Source organism: Protomyctophum parallelum, assembly GCF_964188405.1.
Source record: "Protomyctophum parallelum genome assembly, chromosome: 13".
NCBI lineage: Eukaryota > Metazoa > Chordata > Actinopteri > Myctophiformes > Myctophidae > Protomyctophum > Protomyctophum parallelum.
The window spans coordinates 9,895,540-9,910,003 of NC_139708.1; the positions used below are offsets into that span (position 1 = coordinate 9,895,540).

General features: G+C 44.7%; 1 protein-coding gene across 2 annotated transcripts in view; it reads left to right on the top strand.

Moving 5' to 3' along the window:
• The window catches only part of LOC310869820 (serine/threonine-protein kinase N2-like), a 76,969-nt gene extending 71,058 nt beyond the window's left edge, over positions 1–5,911 (top strand). For both annotated transcript variants that reach the window (XM_083780761.1, XM_083780760.1), the window contains exons 17-22: positions 58–120; positions 1,139–1,215; positions 2,095–2,237; positions 2,720–2,827; positions 4,107–4,187; positions 5,669–5,911. In XM_083780761.1, coding sequence (XP_083636887.1) covers positions 58–120; positions 1,139–1,215; positions 2,095–2,237; positions 2,720–2,827; positions 4,107–4,187; positions 5,669–5,872 — 676 coding nt within the window. In that variant the 3' untranslated portion in view covers positions 5,873–5,911. The remainder of the gene's footprint in view (positions 1–57; positions 121–1,138; positions 1,216–2,094; positions 2,238–2,719; positions 2,828–4,106; positions 4,188–5,668) is intronic.
• Positions 5,912–14,464: the final 8,553 nt, after the last annotated feature.

Genomic DNA, 14,464 nt, shown 5'->3' on the forward strand with positions numbered 1-14,464 from the left:
TAATGCAAATAAATGCAAATAAAGATGTTAAATGTGTGCATGTGTGTTTCATGTCAGGTTCTACTCAGCCTGTGTGGTCCTGGGTCTGCAGTTCCTTCATGACCATAAGATAGTGTATCGGTGAGTAACTTAAGTCCTGTATTAAAAATATCCGAAATATCTCCATAGTCTTTTTTATTTATTATTATGTTTTTGTAAATGTATGTCCTAGTTGATCATACTACATTGTCACACAGAAGCAGCAGTTGCTGGGTTTTTTATATACAAAAGTATTGACATCAAAGTACTCATTACAGTATGCTGCAGAATGGTCCAGTTCACCATAATATAATTAGTAATGCATTAATGTGTCCATCACTTTAATGAGGCAGCTGTTAAAGGGTATTTTTAACCTGTACTGATATGTCATCATTTATCAGTTAAAGTTGCAGTCCATAGGTTATTTGTCATACTCGGAGGTGAACCGGGTACCACCGCGCAAGTGCCGCCAACATTTCTACTGCTTATCTACTACTACAGAGACCAGTTTGGACTGAATAAATAATTTGTGCTTTTTCAGCTTCATGTAATAGCACTTTTCAACCAGTAGAGGTCCTACACGACCACAGGGGTGGAGGAAGGAGGGAAACCAACCACAAACACATACTAGTTATATTTGAACACAGCACAGCAGATTATTTGAACACAGCACAACAGATTGGTTTAAATAATCAGAAGGGATTAGGGAGCATCTCAGAGGCAGGACAGGTTACAGGAGAAAAGGAGGCACTGGAGCAAAAGTAAAAAGTAAAAAAGCGACAACGTTTCGATGCATCAGTCACATCTTCGTCAGGTCATGTGGTTTAAATAATGTTTTTATTCCACACACAAAAATGTTAGGATTGCATCTTTAATACGTGCGCTGTATTACTAATATAAATCTGCAAAGTAAGTAGTAACTAAAAATAAAAGTATAATATTTGCCTCTGAGATGTAGAAGCATAAAATATCAAGAAATTGATAAACTCAATTGTAGTAAAAAATACTGTACTGTATGTCAAAATTGTACAGTACAGTACAGTACAGTACAGTACAGTACTCGAGTAAATCCTTATTTACTTTCCACCAATGGTCACCTCTCTCTCTCTCTCTCTCTCAGGGACCTGAAGTTGGACAACCTGTTGCTTGACACTGAGGGCTTTGTGAAGATTGCAGATTTCGGGCTGTGTAAAGAAGGTGATTTACTGATTGTCATCTTCGCATAGAACTAGTGTTCCTCATTTTCCTGGGTTAGGGTTCCCCAGACCACCCTTGGAGAAGCACTGCATTTAAGGTCCTTTCAAACGGGCGGCGATGAAGGCAGACGTCGCCTGGATCAACGACAGGTCTGCTCAAGAGGAGCGCGACAATGCAAGCCTATATAAAAAAAGCTAAACAGAATCCAGGTGTGGTGTGTCGCGGGCGTGTGCGCGTTAAATCACTGCCTGTTTGAAAGGACCTTTAGCGAATACTCTCTTCCTCTGCATCTCCCTCTCTGTTCTCACCCCTTGCTCTCTTCACCTCCTCCACCCCCTCCTCTCCGCCAAGGTTATTAATTTTTCTCTATTAGGGTGGAGCCCTTTCATTACAGTGTAGCCTATAAGATCTTCTATCCCCCCTCTGCAATTTGGAAAATAGCCCATAAATCCATGCTCCGGACTGGTAGCAACAGAACAGAACAGAACATTGAAGCACATGGACCTCCCAAAGACGGGCAACGCTGGATAAGCGATTATGTCACTCCCCGGGCTGATCTCAAATGTAAAATGGGTGACCAACCAAGTTCTATTGCAGAGTTTTGGCTATAGCTTTGGGCGAGTGACTGAGGCCCTTGCTGGAGGAACCTCCCGTACGCCAGTGTTAAATATATCACCATACATCACATTCCGTGCTCAACCAATCAAATCATCACAAATATCACGCCGGCCAATCACAATTTGCGTCCTCACTTTCTTCTTCAATGTTTGCGTTTACACAAACCCTCAAAGCTGGGCATAGGAAGGGTAAGCGCCCCTGACAAATGATAATAAGTAAAGCCTTTTTTAACATCATAACCTTGCTCTCTCCACCCTTCAGGCATGGGTTACGGGGACAGGACCAGCACGTTCTGTGGGACCCCAGAGTTCCTGGCTCCTGAGGTGCTGACGGACACATCTTACACCAGAGCGGTGGACTGGTGGGGCCTGGGCATCCTCATCTATGAGATGCTGGTGGGAGAGGTGAGGAGGACACAGACATGGACCCACCAGATTGATTTCGTCGAGTAATACTATGAAAAAAAGTGTCATATCATCGTACATCATCATACATCATCTCATTCCGGCCAATCACAATTTGCATCCTCACCTTCGTCATAAATGTTTGTGTTACGCAATTTTTGTGTTTACACAAACACTCAATAGTGTCCATTCATCGTCAATGGCATTTAATGTTTGTGTTACACACACCAAAAACTGGACATAGGAGGGGTTATCGCCCCTCAAAAATAATTATGTTCGTTAACTACCTTTTTTTTTACTGACGAAAACTAAATAAAAACTAAGCTATGATGACTAAAACTAAGACTAAATATATTAACTATTTTGTCAGCAACTAGACTAAAATGTTAGGGAGGGACTAGTGGAGAAGAGATCCACATGCAACTAAAAGACAAAAACTTGTTTTAGTCGACGAAAGTAACACTGCGTGGTGTTTGTCTCAGTCTCCGTTCCCAGGCGACGATGAGGAGGAGGTGTTTGACAGCATAGTGAACGACGAGGTGCGCTACCCTCGCTTCCTGTCCACAGAGGCCATTGGCATCATGAGACGGGTGAGACACACGCACAACCACCACCACACTCACACCTGGCCTGGGTGAGACACACGCACAACCACCACCACACTCACACCTGGCCTGGGTGAGACACACGCACAACCACCACCACACTCACACCTGGCCTGGGTGAGACCTTAAACACACCCACCACCACACTCACACCTGGCCTGGTTGAGACCTTCTAAACACACACACATACCCACCACACTCACACCTGGCCTGGGTGAGACCTTAAACACACCCACCACCACACTCACACCTGGCCTGGGTGAGACCTTATAAACACCCACACCCACCACCACACTCACACCTGGCCTGGTTGAGACCTTCTAAACACACACACATACCCACCACACTCACACCTGGCCTGGGTGAGACCTTAAACACACCCACCACCACACTCACACCTGGCCTGGTTGAGACCTTCTAAACACACACACATACCCACCACACTCACACCTGGCCTGGGTGAGACCTTATAAACACCCACACCCACCACCACACTCACAGCTGGCCTGGTTGAGACCTTCTAAACACCCACCACCACACTCACACCTTGACTGGGTGAGACCTTAAACACACCCACCACCACACTCACACCTGGCCTGGTTGAGACCTTCTAAACACACACACATACCCACCACACTCACACCTGGCCTGGGTGAGACCTTTTAAACACACACACATACCCACCACACTCACACCTGGCCTGGTTGAGACCTTATAAACAACCACCACCACACTCACACCTGGCCTGGGTGAGACCTTAAACACACCCACCACCACACTCACACCTGGCCTGGTTGAGACCTTATAAACACCCACACCCACCACCACACTCACACCTGGCCTGGTTGAGACCTTCTAAACACCCACCACCACACTCACAGCTGGCCTGGGTGAGACCTTAAACACACCCACCTCCACACTCACACATGGCCTGGGTGAGACCTTAAACACACCCACCTCCACACTCACACCTGGCCTGGGCAACATTGTTGAGTTGAGAGCTGTAAGGGTTAATTTGGTTCCTCACTCACAGTCATTTACTGTAGCTTGGGACCCCCTGGAACGCCCCCAAGGACCCCTAGAGGTCCCCACACCTCACTTTGAGAACCGACTGTCTATTCAAAATTAATGTCTACATGTTTCCAGGAAATGTAGACGTCTTCACATTACCCTTCTTCCTAAATTTAGGGTAACGTACGTTGATACTATATCATTGTGGTGCAGTGCATGAGAACGGTTCCATCAGTGGTTGTTTGTTTCGTAGCTGCTGAGAAGGAATCCTGAACGGCGTCTGGGCTCTGGAGAGAAAGACGCTGAGGATGTGAAGAAACAACCATTCTTCAGGGTGAGAGTCTCTACCAATCTACAAGCTCACTCAAGTATTTTAAAATGTTTTTCAAAATAGTAAAAAAAAAGTCAAAGAAGTTTAGGGATAAGGGGTAAGGCACTCCCCGCTCCCATCCTCACTACGTTCTACAGGGGAACTATAGAGAGCATCCTGACAAACTGCATCTCTGTCTGGTCTGGAAGCTGCAAAGAAGCAGACTGGAAAACAGTACAGAGAGTAGTGAGGACAGCGGAGAGAATTATCGGGACATCACTGCCTTCCATCAAGGACATTGCCCACAACCGCTGTCTGTCTAGGGCCAACAACATCAGAAATGACCCCACCCACCCACACCAGGGACTGTTCACTCTGTTGCCTTCTGGCAGAAGGTATCGAAGCATTGGGAGTAAAACAGCAAGATTCTCCAAGAGCTTTTTCCCCCAAGCCATCAGACTTTTGAACACGTGCAATATCCCCTAACCTTTCCCCCTATATGCTGCTATAAGGACTCCTGTTGTGCAATATCTTGTCTCCAAATGAACTAATGGTGCTTTTAATTTATTTGTTTTTAAGTGGATTTTAGATTCTAATAGTATTTTAGCTCTTTTAACTAGCATACTAAAAGCCAGTGAAACGACATTTCGTTCTCTTATGCATTTTATGTATCTGCTGAATGACAATAAAGCTATCTATCTATCTATGTACGAAGATAGGGTCCTAGGCGTAGAGGGGAAAGATAGGGTCCTAGGCGTAGAGGGGAAAGATAGGGTCCTAGGCGTAGAGGGGGAAACCAGGGGGCCAAGACCCCTTTGAGACCCCGGTCAACAAAGTACTCTACTGTACTGTACGTAGCTATTAAGTGGTTAAGTGGTTAAATAATATCATGTGATTGGTCCCCTCTTTTTTCGTGCGCACGCACGTACACACACACACACACACACACACACACACACACACACACACACACACACACACACACACACACACACACACACACACACACACACACACACACAATAAGAGATCTACAACAACAACAACAACAACAATGTTTAGCCAGCACCAGGGCAGCTGAATAATTGCAAGGCTATAAAACAAAATAGTCAACAGTCTCTCATCTTTCGAAATCTTTTTCTGCTTCATGTTCCACATTATGTACTGTAGATACCGGTATCTATATAAAATAAAGCAACAATCTCTCTCTCTCTCTTGAACTTTTAAACTAAATGTTTTCAATAGGCAGAAAACAAAAGCTGAGTAATATACTACTTTTGTTTTGTTGCCTTTATTGATAGATTCACAGTAGTTTGACAGGAAAGGGGGAGAGAGATTGTCTGGAAGGTTGTTTGGTTCAGGCCTCGAACCCGCGACACGCTGTCAGGCTGGATTACCAGCCTAGGTGCCTGGACCGCTCGGCCGACCCATAATACGACCCATAATACTACTATTTTAACATTACATTACAGTATTAAACACTGGTCCTGTGTCTCTCCTTTCAGACCATGGACTGGGAGGCGCTCCTCCAGAGGAAGCTGCCGCCGCCGTTCGTCCCCACCGTCAGCAGCAAGGAGGACGTGAGCAACTTCGACGAGGAGTTCACGGCCGAGCGGCCCGCCCTCACGCCGCCCCGCGAGCGCCGCTCGCTCTCCCGCAAGGACCAGGACTGCTTCAAGGACTTCGACTACGTCTCTGAACTCTGCTAGTGGGTGCCGCAGGTCAGGCTGGACGGGGGACGGTGCCCCCTTACCCCCATCCTACCAAGACTATGATCTGGCTGGAGAGGGGGGGGGGGACTTTTTTTAAAGCCACACTGATCATGTGGCGGAGGGGGGGGACTGTTCAGAAAGTGGGTTGTGCACATCCAGTTCGTCGCTGGTGCTGACACAGTTCAAAAGAATACAAGTCTGCACAACAGCATTTCTCCCAAGTGTTTACTTTAAAACACACTTTCGGACTTTCGGACACAATTGTCCATCACCTGATGAAGGTCCATTGTGGCCCAAACGTTGTACCACCTGTACAAGTTTTTCTGATGAAAAAAATGATTAGAAATTGAACAGCATGTCTGCGTGCGCTACAGTACGATACAATCCGCTATCCTTTGCTGAGGCGCGGCAAAGGTTCCAGAAGAAAGGGGAGGGATGATGATCACCAACACAGATTGACCATGTGACCCAACGGGCGGTCTTGGAAGGGTTGGGATCCGACTTATTAAGCGATCCGACCTTTCTCCGGCTTTCCACTGCATAGACTTAACAGGGCTGTGGGGACTGCATCACTGGAAGGAACCAAGACCTCAGACAGCAGTCCCAGCTACAGTATATGTACGCCGTTGTATGCTGCGTTATGACGTGATCTGCAGTCTGTCCTTTCCTCGTTTTCCCAAACGCTAGCACACAAGCCTATCATTGCCCTGTCTCTGTTTGTTTGTTTGTTGCTGCCTAAATGTCTGGGAGAGTAAAAACACCAGCGGTTAAGATACTTGGTCTTGCACCGCGAATAGCGCATCTTCAAGCTCACAACTGAGTGTATATACGTCTGGTACTGTATGTTCGGTGTGAGACTCTGGCGCGCAGCTGAGCATAAATCAGGCGTTAGTCTTTGTTTCCTGTCTTATGAATGTGTCATCATATCGTCGCTGTCAGGTGGAAAACCTCATGTGTCCAAATGGGGTCCTTTTTATTATCATAAAACAAAACGACTAATGTAGTGACTTTGTGTCACAATGTGTCACTTTGCGACACTTTGGTGGGCTTGTAGAGCTGCTATTTTCACTACTTTTGTTTTTGTATGACACTCTTGTGTATGATGAAGTACTGTAGGACATTCATTTACGGAAGAAAACATAAAATGTTGAAATATGGAGATAAAAGGTGTCTGCCCGACAGCAACCATATTGCTTGTTTTCCACACTATGGGGAATGCCTGTGGACAGGAGCATAGATATATAAGAAAGCTAGATGGCTCACCTGCTTTCTGGCCAATGGAGAGCGGCCATCTTACTTCGGGGCAGCATAGAATTGTGTCTATGGGGCATGTACTTTTAAATAACCATAACTTGCTCAATTTTCAACCGTACTGTACTGTAGCCCTGAAGCAAGATGGCCGCCTGGTGAACTACGTCAGAGACTCCGCCTTGAGCCATCTAGCCTTTATATCTATGGACAGGAGGACCCAGCCTGTGATTAGCGAGACGGGAGAAGGGGCTCGTTTTGCACTTCCTACTTCCGGGCCCCTTCCCTATACTTTCTTTACAGGTGTTACTGATCATACTGATTAAGGCTCTGTTCCATTTAGTGTACAGTGGTTCTAAAACTTTTATTTTAAGGACCTTAAGATTCTACAATGTAACACTCTGAGAGTGTTTTCAGTGAGCCACATGCACAATTGCAGCACCCTGACTCTGTTTGATCAGAATTGAACAGAGCCTTAATTCGTATCATCGTTAACACTTGTGGAGGAAGGAAGTAGGGAAGGGGCCCGGACGTACAGTAGGAAGAGTTATAGTGTGCATAGAGCCTATTCCGTCCATTGCGGTTTGCCAACTCCGATGGCACGTCCATTGTGCCACTCGGCACTCGCCGCGGGCACAATGGATTTAACATCCCCTCAGTGGCTTTCTTGCACCACTCGCCCACACCACTAGAGGGAGCTCATTTATTGAGTTAAGTGGTAGGATGAGGGCTATTTTGTTTGGAAGGAGGGCAGAAAGACAGCGAGAGATGATGGGCCCTATTTTTGTCAGTGCTGAACCTCTTATCCCTCAACACGTTGTGAGCTTGTAGTACCATGTGTTCAAAAATAGTAAAAAGGGCAAAGACGTTTAGGGATTAGGGGTTTAGCACTGATGAAAATATAGGCCCCATGTGTGAAACCGCAGGTGCTGTTTTGCGACGTGTGCATTTGCGTGTGCCGTGAGTGTACTGCCATGCAGTCTACCTGCCATCTTCTGGGGCGTCATGCAATGTTTAATCCTGTTAAAGAGCTTCATTTGAAAAGCTGTGTGGGCCGTGATTCCTATGTCTTTCTCTCTGGTTTGACCTCCCATGTTTGTTCTGTCACTTGCAATTCATGCTGCCGACATGTTTTGAAAACTCAGTAAAGATGTGAACCTAAATGGTCAGGTTATTTCTTTTCAGTATTTTTCATGCATATACAGTATATATCTGTACAATACACATGATATATTATAGATAGATGAATGGGCTATTTGGGGGGTGGGGTCAACCGCTGCTGTAAGCTTTGTTTCCATATCTACAAACCGAGATGTTCCTAGAGGAGTGGAAAGGTGCCTGGACTAGATTTGGGGTTAATCTACAAACCATTGGACAGATCATCACAGAATGTAGGCCTATTGTACACGCTGCTAGTTAACCAAGGAAGTAGGCCTACCTCTCACTTTTATCAATCTCCTGATTCTAGTTTCATGATGAATACTGTAGGTGCTAACTCTTATTGCGACCACAGGTCGCATTTACTATGAAATCGTGCTTTTCCAGTCGGTGTCAGTCACTCAATATCCCCATACATGGGTTGAAATCGTGCCTTTCCCGTCAGTCACTCATTATCCCCATATACGGGAATGCTGTATACTGTATATGGTCTCGTGACATCATGTGACATCATCAGGGATGATGTCATAGTAAATGCGTCCTGCTGTTGCAATTAAGCCCATATATGGAGATCCCTGATGTCATCAATTGAATTGCATGATTTTAGAAGCAATGCATTGCCGACTATAACCTCTTTAATAAATACAGTAGGCCTATTTATTAACCCACAATTTAATGTTTTTACATTTAATTTACTTGCATAATGTGGACACTGGACACTACATTTACTTTGCAGACGTTACCTCACCTCTGTGATTTAGTGAATGACTCCAAAGTTCTATTTGTACTGCTGTTATGCTATATGCTTGACTCAGTGGGAAACACTCATCTGTAAGCATATTGATATCCAGATATGATGAACCGTCCGATGTACAGATGACCGACTGTATGTGCGAAATGATATGAGATGCATGCTGTTAGTCTGTTCCTGTTCATTCTGTTCTTATTCTAATCTTTGTTTTCATATCTGCTGTAGGGACGGCATATATCCGCTGTCCATGCTGATCCTCACCCACCACCCCTTTGGTTTAGAAGATGGAGACTCTAGGGACCATTCAGATGGTCAACCTAAATCACAACAATAGACATAGAAGGACATGGCGGGCAGTGGGTATTTACACTGTACAGTATATTGTACCCACAGACATACAGTACGCACAACTTCAACTGTATTAACGTGGGCATCTCTGAGCCTGTGTGATGTCATGGTGACATAGGTCTAATTAGGTGCCTATATAACCTGACTTTCATTTCTGTTTTCAGTGTGTGAAATGGCGTCTGCTGGGCTTCTCTCCGAAGAGCAGCTGCTCTGTTCCATCTGCCTGGGTGTGTTCACTGACCCAGTCACCATCGCGTGTGGACACAACTACTGCAAAACCTGCATCAAACATTGCTGGAATCAACCCAATGCCGAACATTGGTTTTGTCCGACATGTAAAAGGAAATTCATCAAGAGACCAAAAGTCTCCGTCAATACTTTGATTTCCGAGTTGGCCAATCTGTACAGGAAGTCGCAGATGCAACCTGCTGATCCAGACGAGGTCTCCTGCGACGTCTGCACCGAGTACATCAAGCTCAAAGCCCTGAAGTCCTGCATGGTGTGTCTCACCTCCTACTGTGAGACTCACCTGGAGCGTCATCAAAAAGTCCCGGCGTTAAAACGCCACCAACTGATCGACCCTGTAAAGAACCTGGAGAACGTCATGTGTCAGAAACACGACAGACCTCTGGAGCTGTTCTGCAAGACCCACCACGTGTGTGTGTGTCAGATCTGCACCGAGTCAGACCACAAGTCGCATCAAATTGTATCCCTGGAAGAGGAATGTGAAGGAAAGAAGGCTGAGCTGAGAAAGACAGAGGCTGAAGTTCAGCAGATGATCCAGGAGAGACAACTGAAAATTCAGGAGGTCAAACACTCTGTGGAGCTCAGCAGGAAAGAGACGGACCGAGGCGTAGAAGATAGCATGCAAGCCTTCACTGCTCTGAATAGCTTTATTGAAGAGGAGCACAAAACAACGGAGAAACAGGCCGAAGGCTTCATTAAAGGGCTACACGGGGACATCGCCAAGTTAGAGAAGAGAAGCACTGAGCTGAAGCAGCTCTCGCACACTACAGACCGCTTCCACCTCCTCCAGAACTTCACATCCATCAACTCCCCTCCACCCACCAAGAACTGGACAGCGGTCAGCGTTCATCAGTCTTCATATGTGGGAAGTGTCAGGGCAGCTGTGGCTCAGTTCGACCAAGAGATGGAGAAGCTGCGTGATGCTGCTCGAGTTAACCCATTTTGACCTGAGATCAGATTAAAAAAATGTATTCTACATCCTGACTGTTATGTTAGCTATGTCAGTGGTTCTTCGATTTTTCAAAAATAGCAGATCTACAAGCTCATAGCGCGCCACCGAGTGGCGCGCTATGAGCTTGTAGATCTGCTATTTTTCAATAGCTAAAGCATAACATAATGCTAACACCAAAAGGGGTTCAATCAATTTTTAGACAAAGTAGAAAGCTGTATGCTCAAGCAAATACACTGTCGCAAGTTCAGCATGTGTTCTGTACCTGTGAAAATCACACTTTTTAAGGCATATTGCACATCCTTGTATACTGCTCATTTGTGGTGTCGGTATAAGCAAGAGAGCATGAGAGAACTCAAGTCAAGGTGGCATAAATATAATGATAGTATGAGGTCTGCTGCTAGGAGCTCCAAGAAGCTCCAGTGCTAGCCATATGTTTGTAAATGTCGGGTTCTAACTTGCCCTGACGTTTTAAGAAACCAACACACACGTTCCACACCACCACAGGGGGTGCAGTGGCCGGTGTCGGACCAACGGTTGTCCAGAACCATCCCAAAAAGTCCTCTGCCTTGGCTCTGGACAGAAGACTGATATCATTATGACATATCTGCACATGCGTCTATTCCAAGTAGGCCAGTGCCCAACAGGCACCGCTGTAGATCGAGGCCCTACGGCAACCTAGACTTGGTTGCCACACGACGTTGTGTTTAGTGCCCTAAACAAACATTAAACGGCTGCATATGACGTAATTTCAAAAGCCAGACGTTGAAAAAGAGTAGTTAAGACTCATTTTCATTTAAGACAAGTGTGTATATATGGTAAGTATTCTTATTCGCCATGTTCCACCAAACGGTCAACTAACAAGATAGGGTCTAATATCGGCTGCATGCGCTTCACCGCCCCGCTAATGTATAATAATACATAAAACATTTATTCATATTCAAAGACACTTTAGTTTACATGAACAGAAATAAGATAACTTTTTTAAAGAAGGAGGAAATGAAGGCTACCAAAAAAAGAGACTAAAAACAAAACAATAAAATGTTAAAAACAAAGGAAGCAGAACTATATAGCTGTGAAAGATGTGAACATCTAGCGAGTGTCTGCAGAGATCAGATTAGTTTCCAATGTAAATTGTAATAGTTTGAAAAGAGATGCACGCATGTCCTGGACCAGTTTAGCAGTCCAGGCACCTACACTGGTAATCCAGCCTGACAGTGTGTTGCGGGTTTGAGCCATCCCGATGAATTTTGCTGTGTGTCTTCCCCCCCATCTCTCTCCCTGTTTCCTGACAACTTACTCATGTGTATCTATCAGTAAAGGCAAAAAAGCCCCAAAGATTATCTTACAAAAAGATATAGCCTACGACACATCGTGAGCAAGTAGATCTTGTGAGATCTAGTGAGTTTGATTTAATCTGGGGTGATAAACAGGTAAAAAATGATTGGCTACTCATAGTGACTCAATTGGGAGGGAGAGATACCTTTATTTGGCTTCTCAAAATGTGCGTGTGTGTATGTGTGTGTTGGGGGAGGAGGGGACTGTGAGTGTATAGCCTACTGCCTACTGTGTGTATGTCATCACGACCAGACCAAACCATCTGTCATAGCCTATAGTGTGGCCTCAGTGTTACATAAGCACATACTGTATTTACCACACTGGGGCTTTCAGGGAAGAATGCTGCGTTATTTTGGGGTTCATGTGGCTGCATATGGCTGCCATCCCATGACTTTCACTTTTCAGTCTGACTGAAACGTGATTTACATTATATGGCTTCAAAATAGCAGAGCTGCATTTCAATGCGGAGTGGTTTGGGCTTGTGGGGCCTTATAGACCTGTAAACCATAGACAAAGCATTTCAATGGAGAGAGGTTTGGGCTTGTGGGGTCTTACTCCTCCAGACCTGCTGTAACACATAGACAAAGCATGCACGCTGCATTCTGCAGTGGTTCCCAAACCTTTTAGCCTGTCACAAAGCAAAGCAAAGCAAAGTTACTATGCTTACCCAGGGTAACTGGACTAAGCTCAAGAACTTGTTTACAGCCAGGCCCTGCTCATAGAATATTTCATGGTAGGTGTTCAATGCTTTGCTCAAGGGCACTTCAGCGGTGGTAATTTTAACGTGCCGGTCCGGGGATACGAACTAGCGACCTTCCGGTATCAAGACCGCTCCGCAAACCGTTCGGCCACCGCTGCCCCAAAAGAGACATTTGATGTCTGACTCTACCCCGTACCCAAACTAGTGGAAATAGCAGATATACACGCTCACAATGCAACGCTTTTCGCACTTCTGCACTTCCCCATTCCAGTTTTTAATTGATTGAATAGTCAGAAATGTAGACAGCACATGGCACAGTCAGACATTAAGGCTAAAAAGATAACACAAAAATGTCCCGGGGAATGGTTTCCCTTGGAAATCTCAGTAGGCTAGTGTTGAAATATGACAACAGGAATCCCATGATGCATCCCATCGCATTAAATGGGTGGTGCATGGTCAGATGAGGCCCTAACTCGTCACTATATATAGTCACGCTTTCTACAGGGACAGAACTTTTCCAGCAAAATAATTAGCATAACTTGCTGAAATTACTGAATGGGAGAGACCGTTTTCACATGCCCCGCTCATTGGCAGCAATGGTTTTTAATTGCATGATAAGCCACCGTTTTCCTTTAGTTATTTCCTACGTTATAGCACTTTATACTCTCGCGAGATGTGACTGTAGGCACGCAAGATTTCTTTCTCTCGCAATCATGATACGACTTTGAGAGCGACAGAGGATCTGGTTCTCTCAAAGAAAGTAAAAATGTAAATGAAGCAATTTGAGCATTTATAGTAGCATAACAATAACAAATAATAAAAAAGTTAAGGATTATGTAATTTATGAGCTAACGCATGAATTCTCATTTCAGTCAATGCAACCAGACAAATTATTTTTATAAATTGAAACATGTCTGAAATGTCTATTCAATTTTAGTGGCCATTTAAGTTGATTAATAGAGTGCTTCTCTCCCTGCTGTTGTATACCTGGAGATGAGAGGGCAACTTGACCAGAAGAAATGCTGTATTATAAATTACATTAACTTGTCTTTCAAAATTATTATCAAAAACACAAAGGATAAAATACAGTAGGCCCTATGTCATCTTTAATAAAAAAAAAATGCATGTGTTTTTCTTATATCTGACACAAGCTGAGACTCCCTTCCCCAAACAGACACACACACACACACACACACACACACACACACACACACACACAATACAAATTTGAGGTATTTGTACTTTACTTGATTATTTACTACAATTAGGCCTATTTTAAAACTTTAGTTACGGAACTTACGGTACATTTTTATTATAATTATAAGTTAACCCCAGTCTCCAACCCTATTTCGGCCAGAATTTGGAAATAGCTGATCTACATGCTTGATATATTGTGAGCTTGTAGATCCGCTATTTTCAAAAGATGTACATATAGCCTACTTTTGAAAATGTGAAATCAGACATTCTGCATAGCCTACTTTCTAGTCTGGTACTTTAGTACATTTTGAATAGGGCTACTTTTTGTTTAAGTAGGCTATGTTGAATTCCAGACTTAGGCTACTCTACTTGTTGTAAAATTGCAGTATTGATAATTGTACTTAAAGTAAAAAATGTGAGTAGGCTACTGTTCAAACTCCAGTCCAGCCTCCTCATGTGTCCAGACTTCTACACTCCCCTTACACTCCCCTCCCTGCCTGCTGCCTAACTACGTTTGCACTGCGTCCTCATGGCCCTTTATTCCTCTCCTCTCTCCAGTCTGTCACACCATCCTGCAGCCCCTCCCATTAGGAGCCCACCCCCCCTCTCCCTAATTACCCCCACCTTTTCCCTGTTAAGTTCAATGGAGATGAA